Source organism: Vipera ursinii, assembly GCF_947247035.1.
Source record: "Vipera ursinii genome assembly, chromosome: 2".
In the NCBI taxonomy this organism is placed as follows: Eukaryota; Metazoa; Chordata; class Lepidosauria; order Squamata; family Viperidae; genus Vipera; species Vipera ursinii.
This window is the reverse complement of record NC_139513.1, coordinates 33,934,154-33,955,778: the sequence shown is the minus strand read 5'-3', so window position 1 is coordinate 33,955,778 and position 21,625 is coordinate 33,934,154. Positions and strand designations below refer to the sequence as shown.

The following is a 21,625-nucleotide window of genomic DNA, read 5'->3' as shown; positions in this document are numbered from 1 at the left end:
ATAACGCATAATGACTTGTTTAACATGTAATGAAGGAATGAAAAATGAATATTCCTGCATCATGCTGCGTAAGAGGCCCACTGAGCAAGGAACTGTCATATTAAATTCCTGCTCTGCCTTTAGATTCCTTTTGATTCCTAAACCTTTTGATAGATACTAATCTAAAATCAAAATGGTTCAGGGGCCCATATGCCAGAAGTGGTCACATTTGTAAAAGTTCAATGAACCAGCAGAAGTAGGTTGAATGTCACTGTTTTATTACAAAGCTTGTACCAATATACTCGTGCTGTGCTTTTTGCTTGGCTCATAATGTCCCATTGCGTCTCTTTTCCCATCTTCCTAGCTGGCTACAAAAAGTACTTAAAATCCCAAGCCCCTTCTGGTTACACATATGTGTAATTAGCAAGCAACAGCAAACAATTATTTCAGTCTAAAAGAAAAAATTGAACACGTTATTTTGAGAGATTGGTGACACCATCTCAAAGAGTTCCAGAAGCTGAAAAAGAGAAATGTAGTAAACAGGGGGACGCCAAACGTATAACAGCTGGTGCATGCTTTTCCTTTCACTTCAAATGCTGTATTTTAAAAATATGTGTAAGGACTTAACAAAAATGCGTAAGGTACATTAGCATCCCTCTTTTCTTTTCAGTGTTCTGTTTCTTGTGGACGAGGACAGAAGTACCGAGAAGTATATTGCATGTCGAAGGATGGGAAACTTTTAGAAAACAGTCTTTGTACACAACTGGCTAAACCAAATGTGCTGAGGAAGTGTAGAGGTGGCAGGTGCCCCAAATGGAAAGCAGGAGACTGGGGACAGGTAAGGTGTTTACACAGTAACTGTTGGTCATATTTGCATAAGACTGAAAGGGTGTGTACCTTCATTGCATGTGTATACTGAAAATACTTGGAGTACATGTTTTATACTCCTAAGGATACTGAACCTCCCATATATTGGTGGAGCAGTGGGCTAATGCCTCCTTAAGTAACACCAGCTGCCTGCAATTAGTGCAGGTTCGCATCCCACCAGGCTCAAGGTTGACTCAGCCTTCCATCCTTCTGAGGTAGGTAAAATGAGGACCCAGATTGTTGGGGGCAATTAAGCTGACTTTGTAATAATGCCGCTTGGGTGTGTGTGTGAAAGCCCTAATAAGCAGGCATATACATAGAATGAAGGCTACTGCTAAGTTTGTAAGCCGCCATGAGTCTTCGGAGAAGGGCGGGATATAAATGGAATTAAAATAAAATGGAATTAAATATTCTACATGGGAAGAAACAAGCAACTGGTACATGCAAGAAACTTGTTCAACATTCATTATTCGTTTGAAAGAAACTGTTCTTAGGTAGCTCTGCTTCTATATCAATACCAAACCCATAGGTATATAGAGACAGAAACATTATGGATTCAGTATTAAGTACCTCTCTTTCTATTTCTGAATTGATAGCCCTGCTCCCTTTCAGCCCAACCATTTTAAAGATGGGGGGGGTTGGGCTGATCCATCAAACTCAGATGAAGTACCAAAGGAAAGTCATCTTGTATTAGTTGCAGTATTTCTTCCGCTGCTTCTCTTGTTGTACGATACAGAACTTGGATCTTGTAATTTATCCAATATTATAGTCCACATGTCTATTCAGATGTACTAAAAGAAGACAACTTTAATTGGAGAAAGTGTCCCCTGCTTCCAAACCAGGAGGGTTAACAAGTATTTATAAATATTTTTTTTTCTATGCTGCCAGGTTTCTTTTCTCCCTCCCTCAGTCCCTCCCTCTCTCTCTCTGGTCAATTAGGATTTTTAACTCTAAACCAAACCAATTCTGTATTTCCTCACCAAACATGTGTACCTCACCCACTTTGTATGTAGAGTATATGCTGGTTACTATATGTATATACAGATAAACATGTGCGCGCACCAGCATAAGCCAAACTCTGTTTCCCTAAAAGAGTAAAATCAAGTCAAAATTAACTGGATTAACAAATGCCGGTTGAAATTAATTACTTGTAAAATAAGGCATCTGTTGGTCAGATTAATTGACCCCTCACATATAGACCTTTTCACACCTACAGATTGTGAACATCTAAACATAAAATCTATGCTTTATGTTCAATAGAACATATGTTTTATTTAATCAAAGGTTACATAGGGAAGAGATCCTTGGGTACTAAGTTGCTTTGTCCTTCAGTCTCTTGTTCCCCTCTACAAGCAGAGGGTTAATTTCTGATGGGAAAAACCCCATAGCCCTTTTGAGGAATTGCAAAAAGGATTAGGCAAGCAGTGGGGCTAAACTCATTTTTACTAACGTTGTCTGTTCTCAGAGAATGTAAGATGACTATCCTGCCCAATGTGCTAATAATTATTTGGGGGTATAACTTTTCATCTTCCTATTTAATACATACAGGCACACCCATTAAATTTAAACTGGCTACTAAAATATAGGATATTTTGTATAATATAGAACTGCGTGGATAATAATCTTCCCTGCACACATACATTCTTCATAACCTTCCTTGGAATATCTAGCTTTAAAAGCTTCAGCATCATTTATTGAGAAGAGAGATCTGCGTCTCTTGAGTGTAGCTGAAGAAAGGGCAGAGAATCTACACAAAAGAACATTATTTCTGCTCACGCAGCCCAGAGATTGCCCCATATCCCAGACCTCTGGTTTGTCTGTGCTGTAACTATTCCACTTACCGGTACTAATTCACAGAAAAGGCTGTTATAATGTACCATCCTTTTATAAACAGAGACGAATGGGAGGGACCAGTGCTTGATGTTGCTAGGCAACTGTGAGGTGGGTCAAGAAATCTGAAATAGCAGAACACCTGGCCCTAGCTTTCCTTTCTCGCTAGTGGCTAGATGGCGAATAGGAAAGAAAAGAATAAAAATGAAATTACCTAGAAAGAAGAACAGTAAAGAACATGCAAATGTGAAAGCAAGTGATCAGAAATAGTTCTGTATTATGACTGCCGCTGAGTAAATAATAACGACTAAACATCCTTCAATTTAATAATATTAGTTCTTTGGTCAAAATAGAAAGCTAGGGAATTATTATTCCTTTATCCAGGATCCTGAGCATTTTGACCTGTCTTTCCCAAAATGTACCCTCCATAAATGTTGAGTATAACTACCACAATTCCCAAAAATGCACATTATTGTGGGGATTCTGGGAGTTGGAAGTCCCAGAAATCCACATGTGGGTGGGAGATAAATTGCAGTTTAACTGTGGTGGGAGGACATCTGAGGAAGAAAGGAAAGGAAGAGGGGAGGGGAGGAATTGAAGGTGAGTGAGCACCCTGGGGAAAAAAATGCCACCCAAAGATACAGTGAAATTAGTAAGCACAGCGAGTAAATAGGTAGCAGATAGATGAGTACTGTAAATAGAAGCCGAGGATAAATCAACTAATGGTCTTCCTTTTTTCTGCACCCTTCTATTATGAATGTAATACTTTAAACATATCAAGGAAGCATAAGAAAAAGAAGATCTGGGTCCCCTTCTTAGACCTCAATATTTGTCCGTCTCTTAATCAGGTCACCTGTCATAATTTGGAGTAAATCTGAAAAGTCGAATATATTATTTTGTGCCTCCTTAACAAAATAACTGCCTCTAGTTATCAAACTCATAGCTTAAACAATTTGGAATTTAATAAAAGCATGCTGGAGAATGCATAACAGTCTGTCAAAAGCATGAAGAAATATAAAAATAGACATTTTAAATTGTTTAACCATGATCCAAAATGATTGGGTCCATTTCGGAAAGAAACACAAATTAGCAAGGCTAGAGCATGATTTATAGGCTATGGTAATGTGTTGTGATGTGACAATTAAAAGATTTATGATTGCAGTGCTGCGCCCAGTTGCATATGTTTAGCCCCATTGACACTCATGGGGTAAGCATGCCTAACTGAGGGTAAGATTGTATATAATCTGAATGCTAATGCTTATTTCAAGTATAAGCTTATCAGGCCTAGCCAGGAGGCTATATTTTTCAGGCAGTATAAATAGAAGCGTCTGTCACCTTAATATTGTAAATGATATCAGTTTAAGCCATCTGGTCATCTGGCTATAAAGCTGCAGCACTATTTTTTAAAAATTTACAAAATGTATTTATTGCCACCCATGGGGGAACTTGAGATTTTGCCATTATATAGTCAGTCTAGAAAAAGATATTACTCATTATGGCACAATGCAGTGGCACATTTTGTCTAGCTGAACCGTTAGGAAATCAAAACATAAGGAGGCTGAAATAATGTTTCTTAGAATGTGGTGCCTCTTCGTGCTAGGTACCGATGTTGAAAAAAATATTTTTATTAGCTGCTACAATATATTGTAGCATTTCCAAATCCTGTTCTCCAAGCGTTTCAGAGAACTGGTCATTTAAAAGCAACAGAAAGTATAGAAAGTCAAGAAGCTTAGGTATAAGATAATACAGAGATAACATAGCCAAGGCTTGAAATTTAGTCGGAAGGAAAGAAGGAAGGAAGGAAGGAAGGAAGGAAGGAAGGAAGGAAGGAAGGAAGGAAGGAAGGAAAGGAAGGAAGGAAGGAAGGAAAGGAAGGAAAGGAAGGAAGGAAGGAAGGAGAGAGACATGAAATTTCATGGTTTCCTTTTAAATTTTCTGGAGGCAAAAGCTATGGGAGAAAAATGCCTATAAAAAGACTACGGTATTTACCCATCTATAAGAAGAAGTGTTTTCCCAATTAAGTAGCTCGAATTGCTTGTGGGGGAGTTGTCCTTACATTAAACAGACAATCCTGCTCACAACCACAAAGAATTGTAGATGCAAATAATGAAAGCAAATGGCTGCCGAAAGGAAGAATGCATTTGCCCAACTGGAGTTGGATTATACCACTTGTTCCCATTGTGACTTCTAATTTTTCCCCAATGAAGGAGCAGCCACACAAATTGGGGGAAAGAGGTGGTTGCCATGACAATTAAAAATGATGTTCATTTCCATTCCAAAATGTTCTAAAACAGCTCGACCAGGGAATTAGCGTGGTCCTGGTTATTATTTGCTGATTGCAATTTCCCATAGGCATCTAAATCAGCCACTGTGGTAAGCAAATGGGACTACATACGGTACAACATTGGTCTGAGCCAGCAGAATAGTTCTTAAAATCTTATTTCCTAAACAGTAGTAAAGTGATGGCTGATATTTTTGCTATTATCATCAGAAGCAATTCATTAGCTGAATCCATTTTGCCTCAGAATTACCAACTGTAAGCCCATCACCATCATTGTTTGTATTTGGCTTACTCTGAGTAACTGAGTAAATACGGTCAGGGTAACAAAGGCACTTTCAAAGCTGATCATTTGTTGCTCTTGGATACCCATTAATGTCTGCTCTGTTACCTGCATTTATGATAAAACAGTCAAACTTTTTCTATAAATCAAGCTTCAATCTGGAAAAGAGACTTCTGTCCCAAAACATATTTAAATACCAATTCATTTCTGAATATTCTAGGCTCAGTGTTATATTAGGACTTCTATCCCTCCTCGGCAGGTAGAATGAAGATGCAAAACACTCTCTGCTGTTAACATTCATTCGTTGGTCATTTGATTTTTTTTCTCCTCATTTTCAGAATATTTTTTTAAAATGACAAGCTTTGCACTCACATATTCCCAAAACTTCTTTTCAGCTTTTAAAAAAACAGTGAACCAAACCTTTGCTCTTCCTTCTTTCATACCTTCTTCTGCTTACACAAATAAAAAAGGCAGTCTATGCCTGCATTTATTTGGAGGGGAGAGTAAAATAGCAAGAAATCACCCAATTTGAAGTTTAAAATATCAGAAAGATGTTTAATTTTTATAAAAGACTAAACATGTTTTAATGAACTCAGATTGTAAGCATATTCCAAAATGGAAGTGCACATCTCTGTAATGCTCAAGAGCAGATTGGGGACAGTCAGCAAAGCAGCTTTTTCACGGGGATATATATTATTTTCAGTATTTTTTTTAAATGAATGGGAAACATTTTTATTAAATTATTTTTTGCTGGGGTTATGCCTTTCTGTGTTCTTTTATTTCAAGTTTAAAAAGTTGGGGAGGGGGTTGGCCAAATTGTGATTTGCAGATCAAATCTTTTTATCTACTGGAAATGTTCTAACTTCTCCCTATAAAGTAATAAGCTTGCAATTATTCCCAGGATATTAGTTAGGGAATTATATAAGTATTAGATTCATATGTTCGCATATATTCTTGAGATTTAAATCTTTGAATACTATAGATATGAGATAGCTTTAAATTTTAGAGTGCATTTCTTTTGCTGTGATTAAATTATCCCAGTATCCCATGAGGAATACAGAGAATAAACAGTATTATTAATCACAATGGAAAGCACAGTACCATATGGGAAATACTTGCATCAGCCAACATAGAAATGAGACTATATTGTGTTCCACTTTTCAATGTTAGAAACCTGGCTTTCATAAATATTTATAATCCAAAGGAATGTCCACAGTCAACTTATTCTTTTGGGTTTATCCACTTATGGGGCAACAAAGGCTAAAGAAACTCTTCTGTGGAATATTTCTTTTTCTTTGTATAGTAATTTGTAACAAATTGTAAATACAAAAAAGTTATAAGAACGTGTAATTTATGAATGTGATGTATAAACGTATTCCTGCTTTAACTGGAACTTTTATAATCTACCTGTCAATGTTATACCTGTTATTTGCATTTCAAATATCTCACAAAGCATAAAGATGTAAATTATAACATGTTGTTTAATATTTTTTTTGTTGCATTGTTGCAAAGCCTTTAAAGTTCAAAAATGCTAAATGTCAGATTATTGTTCAGCTATATATCTTCTTGATTTTTAACCATTCCCCACTAAATTTAATTATCCTATTTAGAATCAAATTGCCTTTGATAATATTCTAACGAGTATATCATTGTAGTCAGGCTGCAAAATTGTGCATAAGTATTTCAAAATAAATCTAATTTGGTGTTAGGATTGTCTTCTTTGAAAACATCTTCATTGTGCTATAACACATACATTCAACTTGTTGTTGAGCAGCCTTAGACCTAAATACTCATTATCACTGAGTGCAGTGATAATTGATCAAGTGTTTTCATGCATAGCAAATAATACCTAAGGTTTCACAATGATAATTAATATAAAAGAAAAGACTACTGTCATGCATCAAATATGCTAGATTCTTATATAAAAAAATGAATGTGCTTTCATGTGTAAACTTATGGTTTTTTTGCATCATATTTTCCTGGAAACAATAGACTTCTGTGGTTCAAAATAAAGGCCAGCCATGCCATGAAATACTGTATACTGAGGAATCTGCCTTCGCCAGCAGATTTTAGGCACAGTAAAGCACAAATTGCTGTCAATTATACACTTTATATGTATGTTATAAAAATGATTTTGTATATATGATGCTATATTATGTCCTCTACAGTGTAATGTTTTGAAATTATAAGCATGAATGCAAATATATTGATCAGATGGGAAGTGGATACAACAGATAGCTATTATTTTAGTAGTATACTGTGCTTGATCAATACAATATAAATTTGTCTGTGTGTCCCAATGGGAGAATATAATTTCAATATAAGTAAATAAACTTATTCAAGCTTATTGTTCAAGCTCTGTGGTGCCTCGGATCAGCCCTATATAAGAGCACTACATATGGAAATAATAAATTTTCTGACAAATCGCAATGGCATGTGTCTATCTTAAAATCTAAAGTCCTTGATAAGCTTTGAATTAAGAACATTTTCCCAATGAACAGAGATTTTAAAAACATAGGCAAAGTGTTTTACACTTACTTTTTGAATCTCTCCAGTGTTCAGTATCCTGTGGGAAAGGAACTCAGCGGAGAGACGTCTTCTGCCATTTTACTGCTTCAAAAAGAACTAGAGAAACTGAATGCAATCAGTCAAGCAGACCAGCTTCTGAACAGGAATGTCAAATAGCAGAATGTTCATTCTATTATTGGAAAACGGGGGATTGGCAAGAAGTAAGTAGACAAACAGTTTGGTATAAAATCAATTACATTAAAATATTTAGAAAAGAGTTTTTTTAAGGCCTTATTATTCTTTGCAAAGAGCATTTACATTATCTGAACTTTCATAGGTAGGAACATAACAGCTGTGCTTAGTAATTGGATTAGGAACTACCAGAAAACTCCAAAGCTATTGGCTACAGTGGGAAGTTAAAAAATGAATGCCAGAAAGAAGGAAGTGAGGAACCACTTCTATACTATTGTAAAAAAAAAAGAAAAGAAATGAGAAATGTCGTCAGTAAAGATTGAGCTTAACTTGGGGACATCTTTACCTTTTCTTCAGGAATACCATGAGCTGAATGAAATAACTGCTGTCTACTTCAAACATGCACTTAATAAATGGACATTTTTTTTAATGCCACGGTTAACTTGTACCATGTCTTATTTAGAAATACAGGCTACCATTTGGCTTCTACTGACTGTGAGAGTGACGGAACAAATCAGGAAGCCTTATGTCTCAGTTCAGAGCCTGAAGTTATGGCTTTATTGGCTTCTTTTCTTAAATGAAAAAAAAATCACTTGTTTTTGCAATTCTTGTTTTACGGAAAAAGGAACAGGTCAACAGTCTTACTTTGTACCTAACCGTAAAACCAACCCAAAATAGAATTTTCTAATCTGTGAGCTCAATTCTTGCTGGCAGAAAGTTCCAAGTCGTTATGACTAAAGAAGACTATCTTATTATTATAAACAAATTGGAGCTTTGCCTAGTTGCTGAAGCTTATTCTATGACTTTCCCTGAAGAATTGGATTAAAAGGTTCTATAATTTAATCATCAGTAGGATACGTATTACAATAATCTTTTTCTGTACCCCTATTCTTGTATTGATCTTACCGTTCTCCAAAAATATACCTATGTTATGTGATCCAAGTCTGACCACTAGAAAGCACTTGCTTTCAAAAATGCTTTATTATTAATACATTACCAAGTTGTTCATTGCTGTAAACGTTGCAATTGGAGTGAAAGTGAAAAATATCTGACAAACTTATCGACATAGTGATTGGTCTGGTAGGTAGTGAAAAGGCTTATCAGAAATAAAGTCCATAGAAGATAATACAGTAGTCTCGACTTGCAACCATTCATTTAGTGACTGTTTAAAATTAAACAGCACTGGAAAAAGTGACTTACGATGATTTTTTCACAGTTACGACCATTGCAAAATCCCCATGGTCTCCTGATCAAAATTTGGATGCTTGGCAACTGGCATGTATTTATGACAGTTACAGTGTCCCAGGGTCATGGGATCACCTTTTGCAACCTTCTGACAAGCAAAGTCAACGGGGAAGCCAGATACACTTAACAATTATGCTACTAACTTAACAACTACAGCGATTGAAGGTCCTTCTAAAAATAAAACCTGCTTAAATTGTGTTCATGCCTTAAAGCAGGGGTCTTCAAACTTGGTCCTTTTACGACTTGTGGACTTCAACTCCCAGAATTCCTCAGCCAGGCATGCTGGCTGAGGAATTCTGGGAGTTGAAGTCCACAAGTCATAAAAGGACCAAGTTTGAAGACCCCTGCCTTAAAGCCTTTCACCGAAGGCTATTCAAATAGAGTAAGAATAATTAAGAGGGAGATTACTATATGTGAGGTCAGAGCAAGTCAGGTAATAAGTAGAATGATTTGTTTTTATTTCAGCACAGAAAAATTCTCAGTACTTGAGACTGTCCAACCTGATATATTAATAATGATCTAAGAGTAAACACTTTGGCTAGATGACCTATCAGGTTAAATATACAGTACATAGCTCCTTTTTCGGTTTTCCTCTACTGAAACAACGCATAGGAGCCTGACACTGATCAGTGTACCAGACAGATTTTATCCCTACTCCCTTGGCCATGCACCCACTTCAAAACTAATTGGAGCTTTCACATGACATGGGTAGTTAAAACCAGAAACAAAAGAAACAGAGAAGTCTTATTGATGTCCAACATACAAAAGATTAAACTTTCCCCTCTATCAAATTGAGTTTCTACTCTATACCGGGGCCTGAATGCCTACTTTGACCCCATACTTTCATGCTGATTAAAAACTGAATAACCACACCCAGGGGTTTTCTTAATGCCCATTTGTCTTCCCTTTTCCTTTACATTCTACAGCATAATCAGACTTTGGTGAGTTGTGAGTTGCGTGCATTGATATAGGAGAGGCGCATCGCATTACTTCTATCACCCAGGATATCTCAAAATACATGCAAAGTATATATCTTTATTTTAGTTTTGAGTTATGTACAGCACGAAGGCATGCCCAGTGTAGTGCAATTTCACACCAGGATGACAGTATTGTATAACCTGTTAAATTACCTAATATGATCTGGTTATGAAAGATATGGCACTAATGTTTCATTTACACAAAATTGCATATAGTTCTTTCCTCTCTATTCTCTCCTTGCTGAATTTCTATTTGAAAGGGCAAGGGGGGAAAGTAATGCAACTCCCAGTTCTTCAGACTCTGAAAAAGCCAACTTTCCCCATTCAGATAATTATTCAAAACTAAGAAAGAAACACCTCCCCCCCCCAATTAAACATCTCTTTTGATGTCAGCCTTCTTGTCAATTGCTTAAGTGAAGACTATAATATAGAGGGCAGAAGTTCTTACCACATTTTCTGTATAAAGTTACAGACTGCAGAGATCTCTTTTTTTTTTTAAGAAAATGTGTACTTTGCTGGTTTTTCTATTTACTTTATAATCCATACATGCTCCTTTTGCATATAACGGGAAATGAGGGGGTAACAGCAATGCCAAAGAGGTTTATCTTCAATTAGGGTAAATATATACAGTATGTAATACATATATTTGAATAGTGCTGCAGTAGTTTACATCATCTTATGGTTTAGTAGTCGTTTTACACAAAGAAGAAAGAAATAAAGATCCAATCTAACAATCCTGTTACTTTCCAACAAGCTTCTGGTAAAAAGAGAATGAAATATTGTTGGAAACACAGTATGAACGTAACACATTCAAGCTAATACACATATTATAAATACTTAAAAAGTAGGTCATCAAATAACATGAATTAGTAAGACTTACCAGTTGAAATAATTAGCTCCAAAGTAACTAACTTGCCTTGTCTCTCCATTGCTTTCTTCTCTGTTTCTCACTATTTTTGTTACAACTTTCCACAACTGGAAAGCATTAGATACCCCTCCTCTGCAAAACACTGCCCACCCTTTTGTGGGAGGTGAATGTCTGATGGGCTATGCTGATTCTCTAAAGCTTTCCAGGCTCTCTCTGTGTTAGTTTGATGTGTGTGTGTATCTGTGTCTAGTCTCTGTAAATCTCTAACATGTGACTGAAGTAACTACCAAGAATGTTTTTCTTTAAAAAAAATACACACCACTTTTTATTTTTCTTTAAAGAAAGCATATTCTATATCTATCAGATTGTTATAAAAATTATTCCTTTCTTTCTCTTCGTCAACCATTCTGGATTTCTTGTTTGGGTTTGCCTCACCTCCTTTTCAGATTAGTTTTGCCTATTGATTGAAAAAAAACACTTATCAAAAAGTCACATTGTCTGACATATATAAGTAGTTTACCAGTTATTTATTGAGAAATGAGATGCAGACTGAATTAAGCCAGCTATTAGTAAATCCAAATTGACAGAAAAGGCCTGTTGGAAACAAGGTTACAACCTCATTAATGTCTCAACTTGAACCCTCCGCCACTTTGTTATTTACTGTCCCAAGCTGTCATTCATAATCCCTCCAAAACTCTGTCTTGTTTTGATGTACATAATTCTTTAGAAATGCAGTTGGCACAGCATTCCATAATCCGATGCCCATCAGAAGAGTTCACCTTTAATCCTCAAATCCCCAGCTAACAAGGAGGTGAAGTTTTATAATGCAAGACCTACATATCTGGAAAGCCTGGGATGAAGTAATTTTTGTAGATAATTTAGAAAGTCCAAATCATATTTTCAAATATAGGACATATCTTGACACTACAGTTGATTTTAATACAGTGTATTAAAAATTTGTGAAGTGAAGTTCATCAATAAATCCATTGCCATGACATTTGATGTCACACTTTCCTCTTCTCTAAATTATATAATGTGGTCTTTGATAGTTACACAGCAATGTGCAGAAATTGGACGCAAACCAACAGCATCAGCTATTGCTAGGCATCTTCTATTGACATGCCTGTACAAAGTGAACAGCAGATTTTGTACAGTAGTTCCACCGATTTGAGGAATAACTATTTCTAAATGAACCAGCAAGCAGCAGGGGGGAAAAATCAGTCCAGTTATTCAGACTCAAGAGCAGACATTCACGAAGGGTGTGGTTTTCCCTCATATGCCCAAATAGAGTATTAAAGGAACTGGCAACTAAAAACCAAACATTTACAGAACCAAGCTTGGATTCCGTTGCTGTTTCAAAGCATTTTCTCTGGTTATCCAAGACAATGACTTAAATAGGCACAGAAGATGAGTATTTAAGTCAAGAATTCTGGGTCTGAAAACAGGAATAATGTTAGTGCTAGGCGAAAAATGACAAAGAACAGTCCAGGAGACAAATAGATGCTGAATTAATCCTGTGCTAAATCGGTTTGAGAGGAATGAGACAAGGAAATGAGTAAAAAAAAGACAAATATTGCTCATACTCTGTTAAGAATTGAAGCCAAGGTAACAAAGCTCTAAACCTTAAAATGGCTTAACATAAAATAATAATGAGTTTCTACTGAGCAGTAAAAAAGTAACCTTGTCAGTATAAAATAATTGCCCTTTGTTTTGTTTAAGAAAGGATAAGCTGCTAAAGATGATTGCTGTGGATACAAATGGTATTCAGAGCTATTTCAGTTTCTCGATATATTGAGATAGCAACTCTCCAATACCAGACTATATTTTTCTACCAGACTTCTGACTAGCCATTTTCGTTGGGTGTACTTTCACAGTCATGTAGTTATAATCAAATATTGCATGTCTCTGACAATAGCACCCACAGAAGTACATATTCAGTAGGAGCACATTTATGCTCTTAACTTAATTGGCAAATAACACATATAATTGATTACTTCCCCTTCAGTTTACCTAATGTGCTTAACAGTTTCTTATGTTCTGAGCTAGGTTGCTGTTTCCAAAATAAAATTGAAACTTTGAGCCAAGGGATTTAGGAAATGTCCAAAGTAAACACAATGTGCTAAGCACATTGATTTGTGCTTTAGATTGTAAGCCGCCCTGAGTCTTCGGAGAAGGGCGGGATATAAATGGGATTTAAAAAAAAATAGGATTACCGATGAAGAGGAAGCCAGCAAAACTGTAAATCAAAGGAAAGACAGCAGGGAAGAGATTTTTTTTTCCATGGAAGAACCTAATAAGAGCCCTGCTGTATCAGGCCAAGAGTCCATCTAGCTTAGCATTCTCTAACTGGCTGCATTCAAGAAGCTCAGTCATAACCATTGTCCTCTGTTGTTCCTTAAAATATTCTGCCTATGATTTCCACAGCTAGCAAACTGGCATTTAAAGGCTAGTAGCCATTTATAGTCAAATCCTATATACATTTGTCCACCACCACCCCTTTAAATGATCTAAATAGGTGTTCCTCAACTTCATCAGAGAAGAATTTGGGAATATTGAATTTCCAGAAAATTGTCTTAACCTCCACTGAGATCTTAAGTGCCCTTAAGAAGGTGGGAAGAATATGTCACATTTCCTGAGGTAATGATGTCCCTAACTTTTGATCAAGTGCTCAAATTCAGGAATTTTGCTGGAATATAATGACAGCCAGCACTACATATAATCGAGGCTCTGATATGTGTGAATAACCATTCCCATCATCCCCAGCTCAGCTGTGTTTTAGTGAACCTACTGCCCTTTTAAATTGCCTTCCTGGTTGACTCTTCTAAAGCCCATCCGAAATTAAGGTGGCAGCAACTGCAGAATTTCACCCAGAACCTTGACTTAGTCTTGGGGAGCAAGCCATTCTCCTGTTACTGAGGAAGGATGAATCCCTCATCAATTGCATAATCTTATAACCATTTTGAGCAATTTTAATATATCACTGTTACAGGGATACCGAATCTATGGGTGTGAAAATGCCACGTTATAGCAGTAAATATTGCTGCCGAAAGGACACCTTTCTTGTGTTTTCACTTGAGAGGGACTTTGGTTTACCCTGCCTCCAACTCTGGGGGGGGGGGTCTGTCACTGACTAATACCTTTAGTAAGGTAAAGGTTCCCCTGCACATGCGTGCTAGTCATTTCCAACTCTAGGGACTGGTGCTCATCTCCATTTCAAAGCCGAAGAGCCAGTGCTTGTCCGAGGACGTCTCTGTGGTCATGTGGCCGGCATGACTAGACGCCAAAGGCGCACGGAACACTGTTACCTTCCCACTGTAGTGGTCCCTATTTTTCTACTTGCATTTTTACGTGCTTTCGAAGTGCTAGGTTGGCAGAAGCTGGGACGAGTAACAGGCGCTCACTCTGTTACGCGGCACTCGGGATTCAACCTGCCAGACTGCCGACCTTCTAATCGACAAGCTCAGCGTCCTAACCAGCTGAGCCACCGCGTCCCTTATACCTTTAGTAAAGAAACCCAAAGGCAGACTTGCCAATGTTCCAGCGTTAGAAGTTTGGAAGTCCCTAGCATACCACCATGGGGAATGAATAGCATTTTTTTATTGTTCTGTGCTTGTGAAAAGGGAAAAGAGATCCCTGCTTAGGTTCTCAGTTGCTGGCCCGCAAGGAAATATTGATTGACTGGGAGGTTTTGGTGCTCAAGTATTAGCCAGTAAGAGTTAACTAGATTGGGTCTCTTTGCCAGCTTTAGACTTATAGCATATATCCATGATATATTCATAGAACTAGGAATAGTCAAGCAGCTCAGGTCATCCTCAGGTGTATTTTAAACTAGATTTAGAAGAGTTAAATAGATGGAAAGGCCATGAATGGAAAAGAATCTGTACCAGAATACTGGAATTTCAGACCCAGGAATCACAATCACAATTTATGGCCCTTCAGGATGTGGGGGCCATAAACTTTGCTGTCCTGCCAAGTGCTACCTTATTCAAGCCTGTGAACAGATGAATATCCCTTGTTATTGACAGTGTGCCCCATTTATATCTTCAGAAGAGTCCCCTACAGAATGTTTGTTCGGTTTCAGTCATGTTTCAGTGAGTTGTTGTGTTTCCTATAGATACGTAAAAAGACCAAATAAGTGATAATAGATAGTTATATTGTAAAGTACATGTACAGTAAATAGCTATACTATACAAGTAGCTACTTTGTGAGCTAATGTGAAAGGAACTATTGAAGTCAAGGAAGAAAAATTCTTTCATGCGCTTTCACTTTGCTTCCAGTTAAGCAAATTGCCACTTGTTATCTATTTTCAGCAATCCCTAAAGAAAGCACTTACAAATCTAGTACTGGTGTTCATTTAATATACATAATACATGGCTAAGAGCGGGCTGTACAGCTGCAGTCATTCCACAGTAATAATTACACACTATGAAATTATTCCATATTTAATGAGGATTGGAAAGTTCTAGAGAGGCTAAGTGGGTTGAAGTAATTTCGCCTATTTAGAATGGTTAAACATAGTTATGGTGCAGGTGGGTTTATTGGGCCCACCGAAATAATTCCTTGGTATTTTGGGGAAACAATCGTAAATTTGCACAATATTTCAAGTGTTACCTTTTTGAAGCTGTGAATAATGTTTGATTTGTTTTGCATTAATGAATTTCATTTGTGTTAATACACTTTAGATTGTACTGTGATTCTAAATAGCCGTGACATTTTGTAAATAAAATAAAATAAAATTGCAGCAGAAGTATGTTACCGTTCTTCCATATTTTCAAGCTATATGCATACCGTATAACACAATATAGCAATAGTTACCTTTTGGGTAGGTACTTTTCCTATCCCCAAATGTTATTTCCTGCCTAGAAATATTTATTATAAAGTGAAGTTACATTAGCTACGAACAGCTGCTAATATGATTATTCAACAATTACATATTAGTATACATGACTTAAAAGATATCTATATGTGGAGCTCAGTTTCTTTGTTCTGTATGGATAAAACCATGCAGGTTGTTTTGGTATTGTGCTTGGGCAGTATCTACTATCCAAACATTTTTTACTTCCCTATCTAGCTTATAGTCTTTGAATTCCTTGATGGTCTGCACATCCTAACTAGGCATAACCGTGATTAGTTTTAAGGCCCAGCACGCTCAGCCAGGTGCTGCTTCCTGTTGAGATATATAATTTAATGGTGATGGGATAGGTGTGTTTTTATTTATAGATGACACATGCTTTAAATGTAGGATTTACTCTAAGAGTCTTATTTAGGGAAGTTGATATTGATCATTTCAAGCTACTGGATCAGGTCCATCACTTATTTAATAACTGAAAATGATGTTGAAAAATTACTAAAAGGGATGAAAGTCATAGGGAATGCAGGCAGCCCACCAGTATCCCTTTGCAGTTAGAAGAATCTCTTCCATGGTATTGTGGTGGAATGTAGTCCTATTCCCAGGAGGGAGGGAGGCAATATATTCCAGAGGAGCAAAAGACACTAAGGTTAAGGTAGTTTACGTGGGAGAGAGTTAAGACGGTTCCTCCCTAATAGTTCTCAGAGTACGTTTAATGGTGTTTAGTCTCCTTTAGTTTGGTAAGATTTTGATCTGTCCTTGAGGAACAATAAAGGAAACTACTTAGAAGAACCGCAGCATGTCTTTCTTAATTTTGGAGCCTGACAGGTATTGACATTATCAAAATGTTTGTTTTTTTTGCATTTGGGGAGTTTTAAAGGTCAAAATAAATGCTATAAGTCTTGTATATGTTTAGGACATTTCGTTTCACCTCTTAAAAACCTACTACTCCCTTCTTATTTTCTTTTTTGGTTTTATTGGTTTTTTAATATTTACATATACATGTATTTGTAAAGCAATATGGTGGTTGGGTAGTCAAAAGTAACAAATAACAAGTTGTTTGTAAATAGTTCAGGTTGCATCAATAAAAATTCCCTCTCTGATTCCCTTAGTTTTCACATAGTCAAAGTAATCAAGTTAATACATTTCTAGTTGTGACCGAGTCAATTAACAAAATTTTCAATATAATTTCACTAATACGTATCAAAATCCTGTTTTTAAGTTTTACCTAATTGCAATAAAATACTCTAAAGTAACATATAATATACAGAAAAAAGCTTAATTTTGGGGTAACCCACAATTCCCTATTTCAATAAAGAATAATTGTCTTGTCTACAAAACTTACATTGTTCATTAGAAAACATTCTTATGATTTACCAGTAAAGTCTAGTTTTCATCTTAACAAATCCCCAATTATTAGAAAAATATTTTTGTCTTAACTGTTCAACAATTATTAAAATACTATCTTTTGTTATAAGATTTTAAATTCTATAGTATAGTTCAAAATTTTATTCTAAAAGCTTAATTTTGTTTTCCTTTAAAGATCTAAAACCTAAATGTAAAATCAGTATGTATAAGTGTGTGTGTGTGTGTATAGATATATATAGATGAAAACAAATATATATAGATATATATAGATATATATAGATATATAGATATATAGATTCTCCTTAGTCCATCAAAAGAAAATTTTAAGCTCTGTCCTTGCAAATCCCAAAAAAGAGATAAGTCTAAATTTTTAAATCTAACTCTCGCCTTCCTTTTGTACCAATCAAGCTTCCATCTTAGTGCCTTTGAATTTTGAAATATGTCTCCCTTTCTTCCTCCACCTCTTATTTGAATCTGAGGACAGTTTTGCCAAGCTGGTGTCCCCTTTATAATCATTGAAATATTGCTTTAATAGCTCAGTTTTTGATGTTTGATGTAATATAATTGTCATTAATTCAGTCTGATATTTTTCTTCTTCCATTTCCATCTGGGTTAGGTAGATAGTAGTAGCTAATGTTGTTATCGTTTGATTAGCTGGATCCTCAACATACTGTATTTGAAGGCCTTTGATATCTTTACTCTTAATGTTGCTTTCTTTGGGTGTTGTTTTTTGGGTTGTAAGTTTTGTAGTTGAAGTTGAAGTTTGGACTTCAAGGTTCTCTGTATGCTGTGTTTGTTGCTCTCTGAAGTCTCCTATTTTGATGTTAATTTCCACTTTTTCTATTTGTTTTTGAATTGTCAGTTCATCATTTAAGGTCAAAGTTTGGTTTAGTGGCTTTACGTTGTCAGGTTTATCGTGCAATTTGCCTTTAATTTGCTCAGTTATAGCCAAGATTGTGTCCAATATCAATTTGTAGTTAAGTGGTGGGATATAGTCATCCATTTCGTTGGTGCTTACAGCTAAGTCTTCCATGCACGCTATTTTAATAAGAGTCAATAATTTTCCACCTCCAGTGCTCCTAAAAGTTGTTTTCAGTGCCAGGTGTTCCCACACTTATCTTTGAAGATAGTATCAAGGACAGCTCTGTTATTCAGTCAGCTCTCACAATAAGCAAAAGGTTTAATTGCAATTCCAGGTCTAGCCACAAGATGTAATCAATAGCATATAGAATAAGTTGTAAAGTTCTTTTTCTTCCAAATTAATATAAAGCTTTTGTATAATTAATCCATTCTTTTTTCCTTAATTCAAATCTTAAACAGACATTAGGGTAGTCAATCCCCACAAAAATAGGAGCTTTTTAATGAGTAGAAATAAGATTGCTTAATTTCTTTGCTTAATCAGATGAATTTTTTTCCTTCCACGCTTTAAGGCTTAAAATGTTATTCCCCGAGTATATAAATGCCGTTGTTTCAAAAAAAGGGGGGAGAAAATTTTCAGAAAAGTCCCACAGGCAGGCAGTTGGGGGGATAAGAAAGGTAAGGTCTCACCCAGGTCCTCCAGATTGCTTTGTTGTGCTAGGTAGTGCTTTTGGCTTTCGGCAGGGAATGGCTTAATGATCAGCCATCTTGATGGCCGGTCTCTTCTTCTTCGGGCCAAAAGGAGCTGCTCCGGATTCAAGCAGAGGGCTGCCGCCCTTCCACGATCACAGGAGGGCCTCCCTGCGGTGGTTGCCCCTCCTGGGCGACTCGACCCTTTTCAGGGTCCTCGAATGAAGAAGGATCGGATGGCAGGGAAAGAGCTCTTCCTGCGCATCCAAAAGTGCCGTGCGCGCAAACCGAAAGCCTGCCTATATTTTCAATACAGCATTCAACATGCCATGTAAAGTCTGAAGCAGCCAGCAAGCCAAGAGAAATTGTGCATCTCTGACCAAATTTCTTATACTCTTTTTTTTGTCATCTAACCAGCCTGGTGTCATATGCTGTCTACCAACTGCTGTCTTTATTCCTTTATGTTGACAGTGTAGCAAAACCTGCGGCAAGGGGTCTAGATACCGGAAAGTTATCTGTGCGGACCAAAATATGCAAGAAGCTGAGAGTCTTCACTGTGATCCAAGCCAGAGGCCATCTGATGTTGAGATTTGCACGTTACCCCCATGTGAATACATTTGGATTACAGGAGACTGGTCAGAGGTATGTGTCTTAACTCTGGGCCAAGCTTAGTTGCTAAACTATCATCAGTGCCAGCTCTAGAGAATGGCAAGATAAAATACGCAAACCAGCTAGCTTTGAAATTTTCTTGTAATACTCACCCATTGGTTCTTCACTGACTGATTTGTTGGGCTACCAAAAGCAAGGGCAGTGGGGAGAGACCCGGCAGAATGTACTCTTACCTCTTAATAGAAAAAAGTTCTGTAACTGTGGAGCATCTTTACGAACTCTGTTCGTTATAACGAAGCTCAAAAATTATATTTAATCAAATAAAAGCTGAAGAGTTTTCATGCTTGCAGCAAAGTAGAGATAGGGCTACCATCAACAGTTGGTATTTGTAGACAGGCGTCAACGCTAATTCTTACAGGAAGGTCCAACTGCCAGTAGCTGGAGCTTTTTGCTACCTCAAGTCAAATGTCACCTATCAGCATTCATCTGAAATACAGCCGTGGTGATACAGTGGTTAAATGCAGTACTGCAGGCTACTTCTGCTGACTGACTGCTGCCAGCAGTTTGGCAGTTCAATTCTCACTGGCTCAAGGTTGACTCAGCCTTCTATCCTTCTGAAGTCGGTAAAATGAGGACCCAGTTTGTTGGGGGCAGTATGCTGACTCTGTAAACCGCTTAGAGAGGGCTGTGAAGCACTGTGAAGCAGTATATAAATCTAAGTGCTATTGAAGTTTCATGACTGTCTGGAATGGGCAGTAGTAATAAAGAAATTGGGGCCCCTGAGTAGAGTCTCACATAGAACACATTTCATTTGAAAGGTTTCCCCTAAATGTGATGCTGATATTGTATGTAGAAAAAAGAATACTTTAGAGAAGTTGAAGATCTTAACCTTAAAAGAACATGACTAATTTATTTTGGTATTTTACCTATGTGTTGAGAAATTGACATAAAGTCTTCTGTATCATCAACTTTATCATCTGTAAAGTTCCTGGTGTGCTATATTTTTCAAGATTGCTAGCCAAAATAAATTAAATAGAATCAGAATCAGATTTACAGACTACAACTAGATTTTAAGTCACTTGTCCTCCAATCTTGTGTCTCCACGTTGTGTTGGAATCACTGCATCCAGAATTCTTGGATTTGTAGTTTCAATACACCTGAATGATATTGCTAAAGACTGAATGTGGGCAGCAATTATCTGTTATTGAGTGAAAGAACGGGACAACGAAATTATCTATCAAATTAGGAAGCAGAAGTCTAGGTCCTGTAAAAAAAATTATATTTGGCTTGAAAACCTGATTGCCTAATTGAGGTTCTGTTCCAAAATCTAGCAGCAAAATTGTACATTTGCAGAAAATTCAGTAACATTTTTAGCATGGATTTCTATGTCTTCCTTAGCAAAAGTGCTTCTAGCTTCATCAGAAAGCAAAGAAAAAAAAGTTCATAGTTAGGGGAGAACATGTCAGTCAAAACTGACAAAAAAAAAGATAAAATATAAATACTGTATCCGTTCCTTTGAACAAAGTCACCAGAGTAGGTGTTCACAAATTATATATGGGCTTTGCAGTAAGTAGATAGTAAAAGGGATACAGAATGCCTTCCTGTTTTCAGGAAGCAATATCAATCATACAAACAGCAGGGTTTTCAGAACATTCAGCCCTGTTTTCATAAAATAAAATTATAAAAGGTGACTATTTTCCTTCAATGTTCCCACCCACCCTATTTGGCAGAGCAATTAAAATGCGTATTCAAAGGATTAAAAGGCAAGACTGAAATAATCCATCATCTTTAGCCTCCAGCTTCTTCTTTCACATCACATTCATCCTCTGTTCTTCTGTTTTCTAGTACTTTACCTTCCTGGCCATACAAATTTTTCAATTCTGCCGTGACCACTACTGTTAGTTTGACAGACAGGATGAATACAAAGTAAAGTATTCATCCAGTATTGTCACCTCTCCCTTGTGGATTGCCTCATTTTCTGGATAGGATGTGACCCTAAAGAAAAATTATGGAAAAGTGCCAAGGATAAGCCAGGATCCCAAGTTGATTGCCAAGTTTCTTGCTTCCAAGGTGACACCTTAATAAATCAGTCCCCACCCAAAACTGGACCGACCTAGGACGTTTACCTTCCCCAGAAGATAAGCAAGTCAATGAACCTGCCAGCTGAGGAACCAAGCCCCAGGACCAACAAAGGAATATACTGATGGAATTTAGGCCAAAACCT

At 36.8% G+C, this 21,625-nt stretch overlaps 1 protein-coding gene across 1 annotated transcript in view; it reads left to right on the top strand.

Annotated features, from left to right (window-relative positions):
* ADAMTS9 (ADAM metallopeptidase with thrombospondin type 1 motif 9) overlaps positions 1–21,625 on the top strand; it is a 160,444-nt gene that overhangs the window by 122,182 nt on the left and 16,637 nt on the right. The window contains exons 29-31 of the mRNA XM_083355935.1: positions 650–817; positions 7,793–7,966; positions 19,264–19,434. Of these exons, the coding sequence (XP_083212061.1) occupies positions 650–817; positions 7,793–7,966; positions 19,264–19,434 (513 nt within the window). The remainder of the gene's footprint in view (positions 1–649; positions 818–7,792; positions 7,967–19,263; positions 19,435–21,625) is intronic.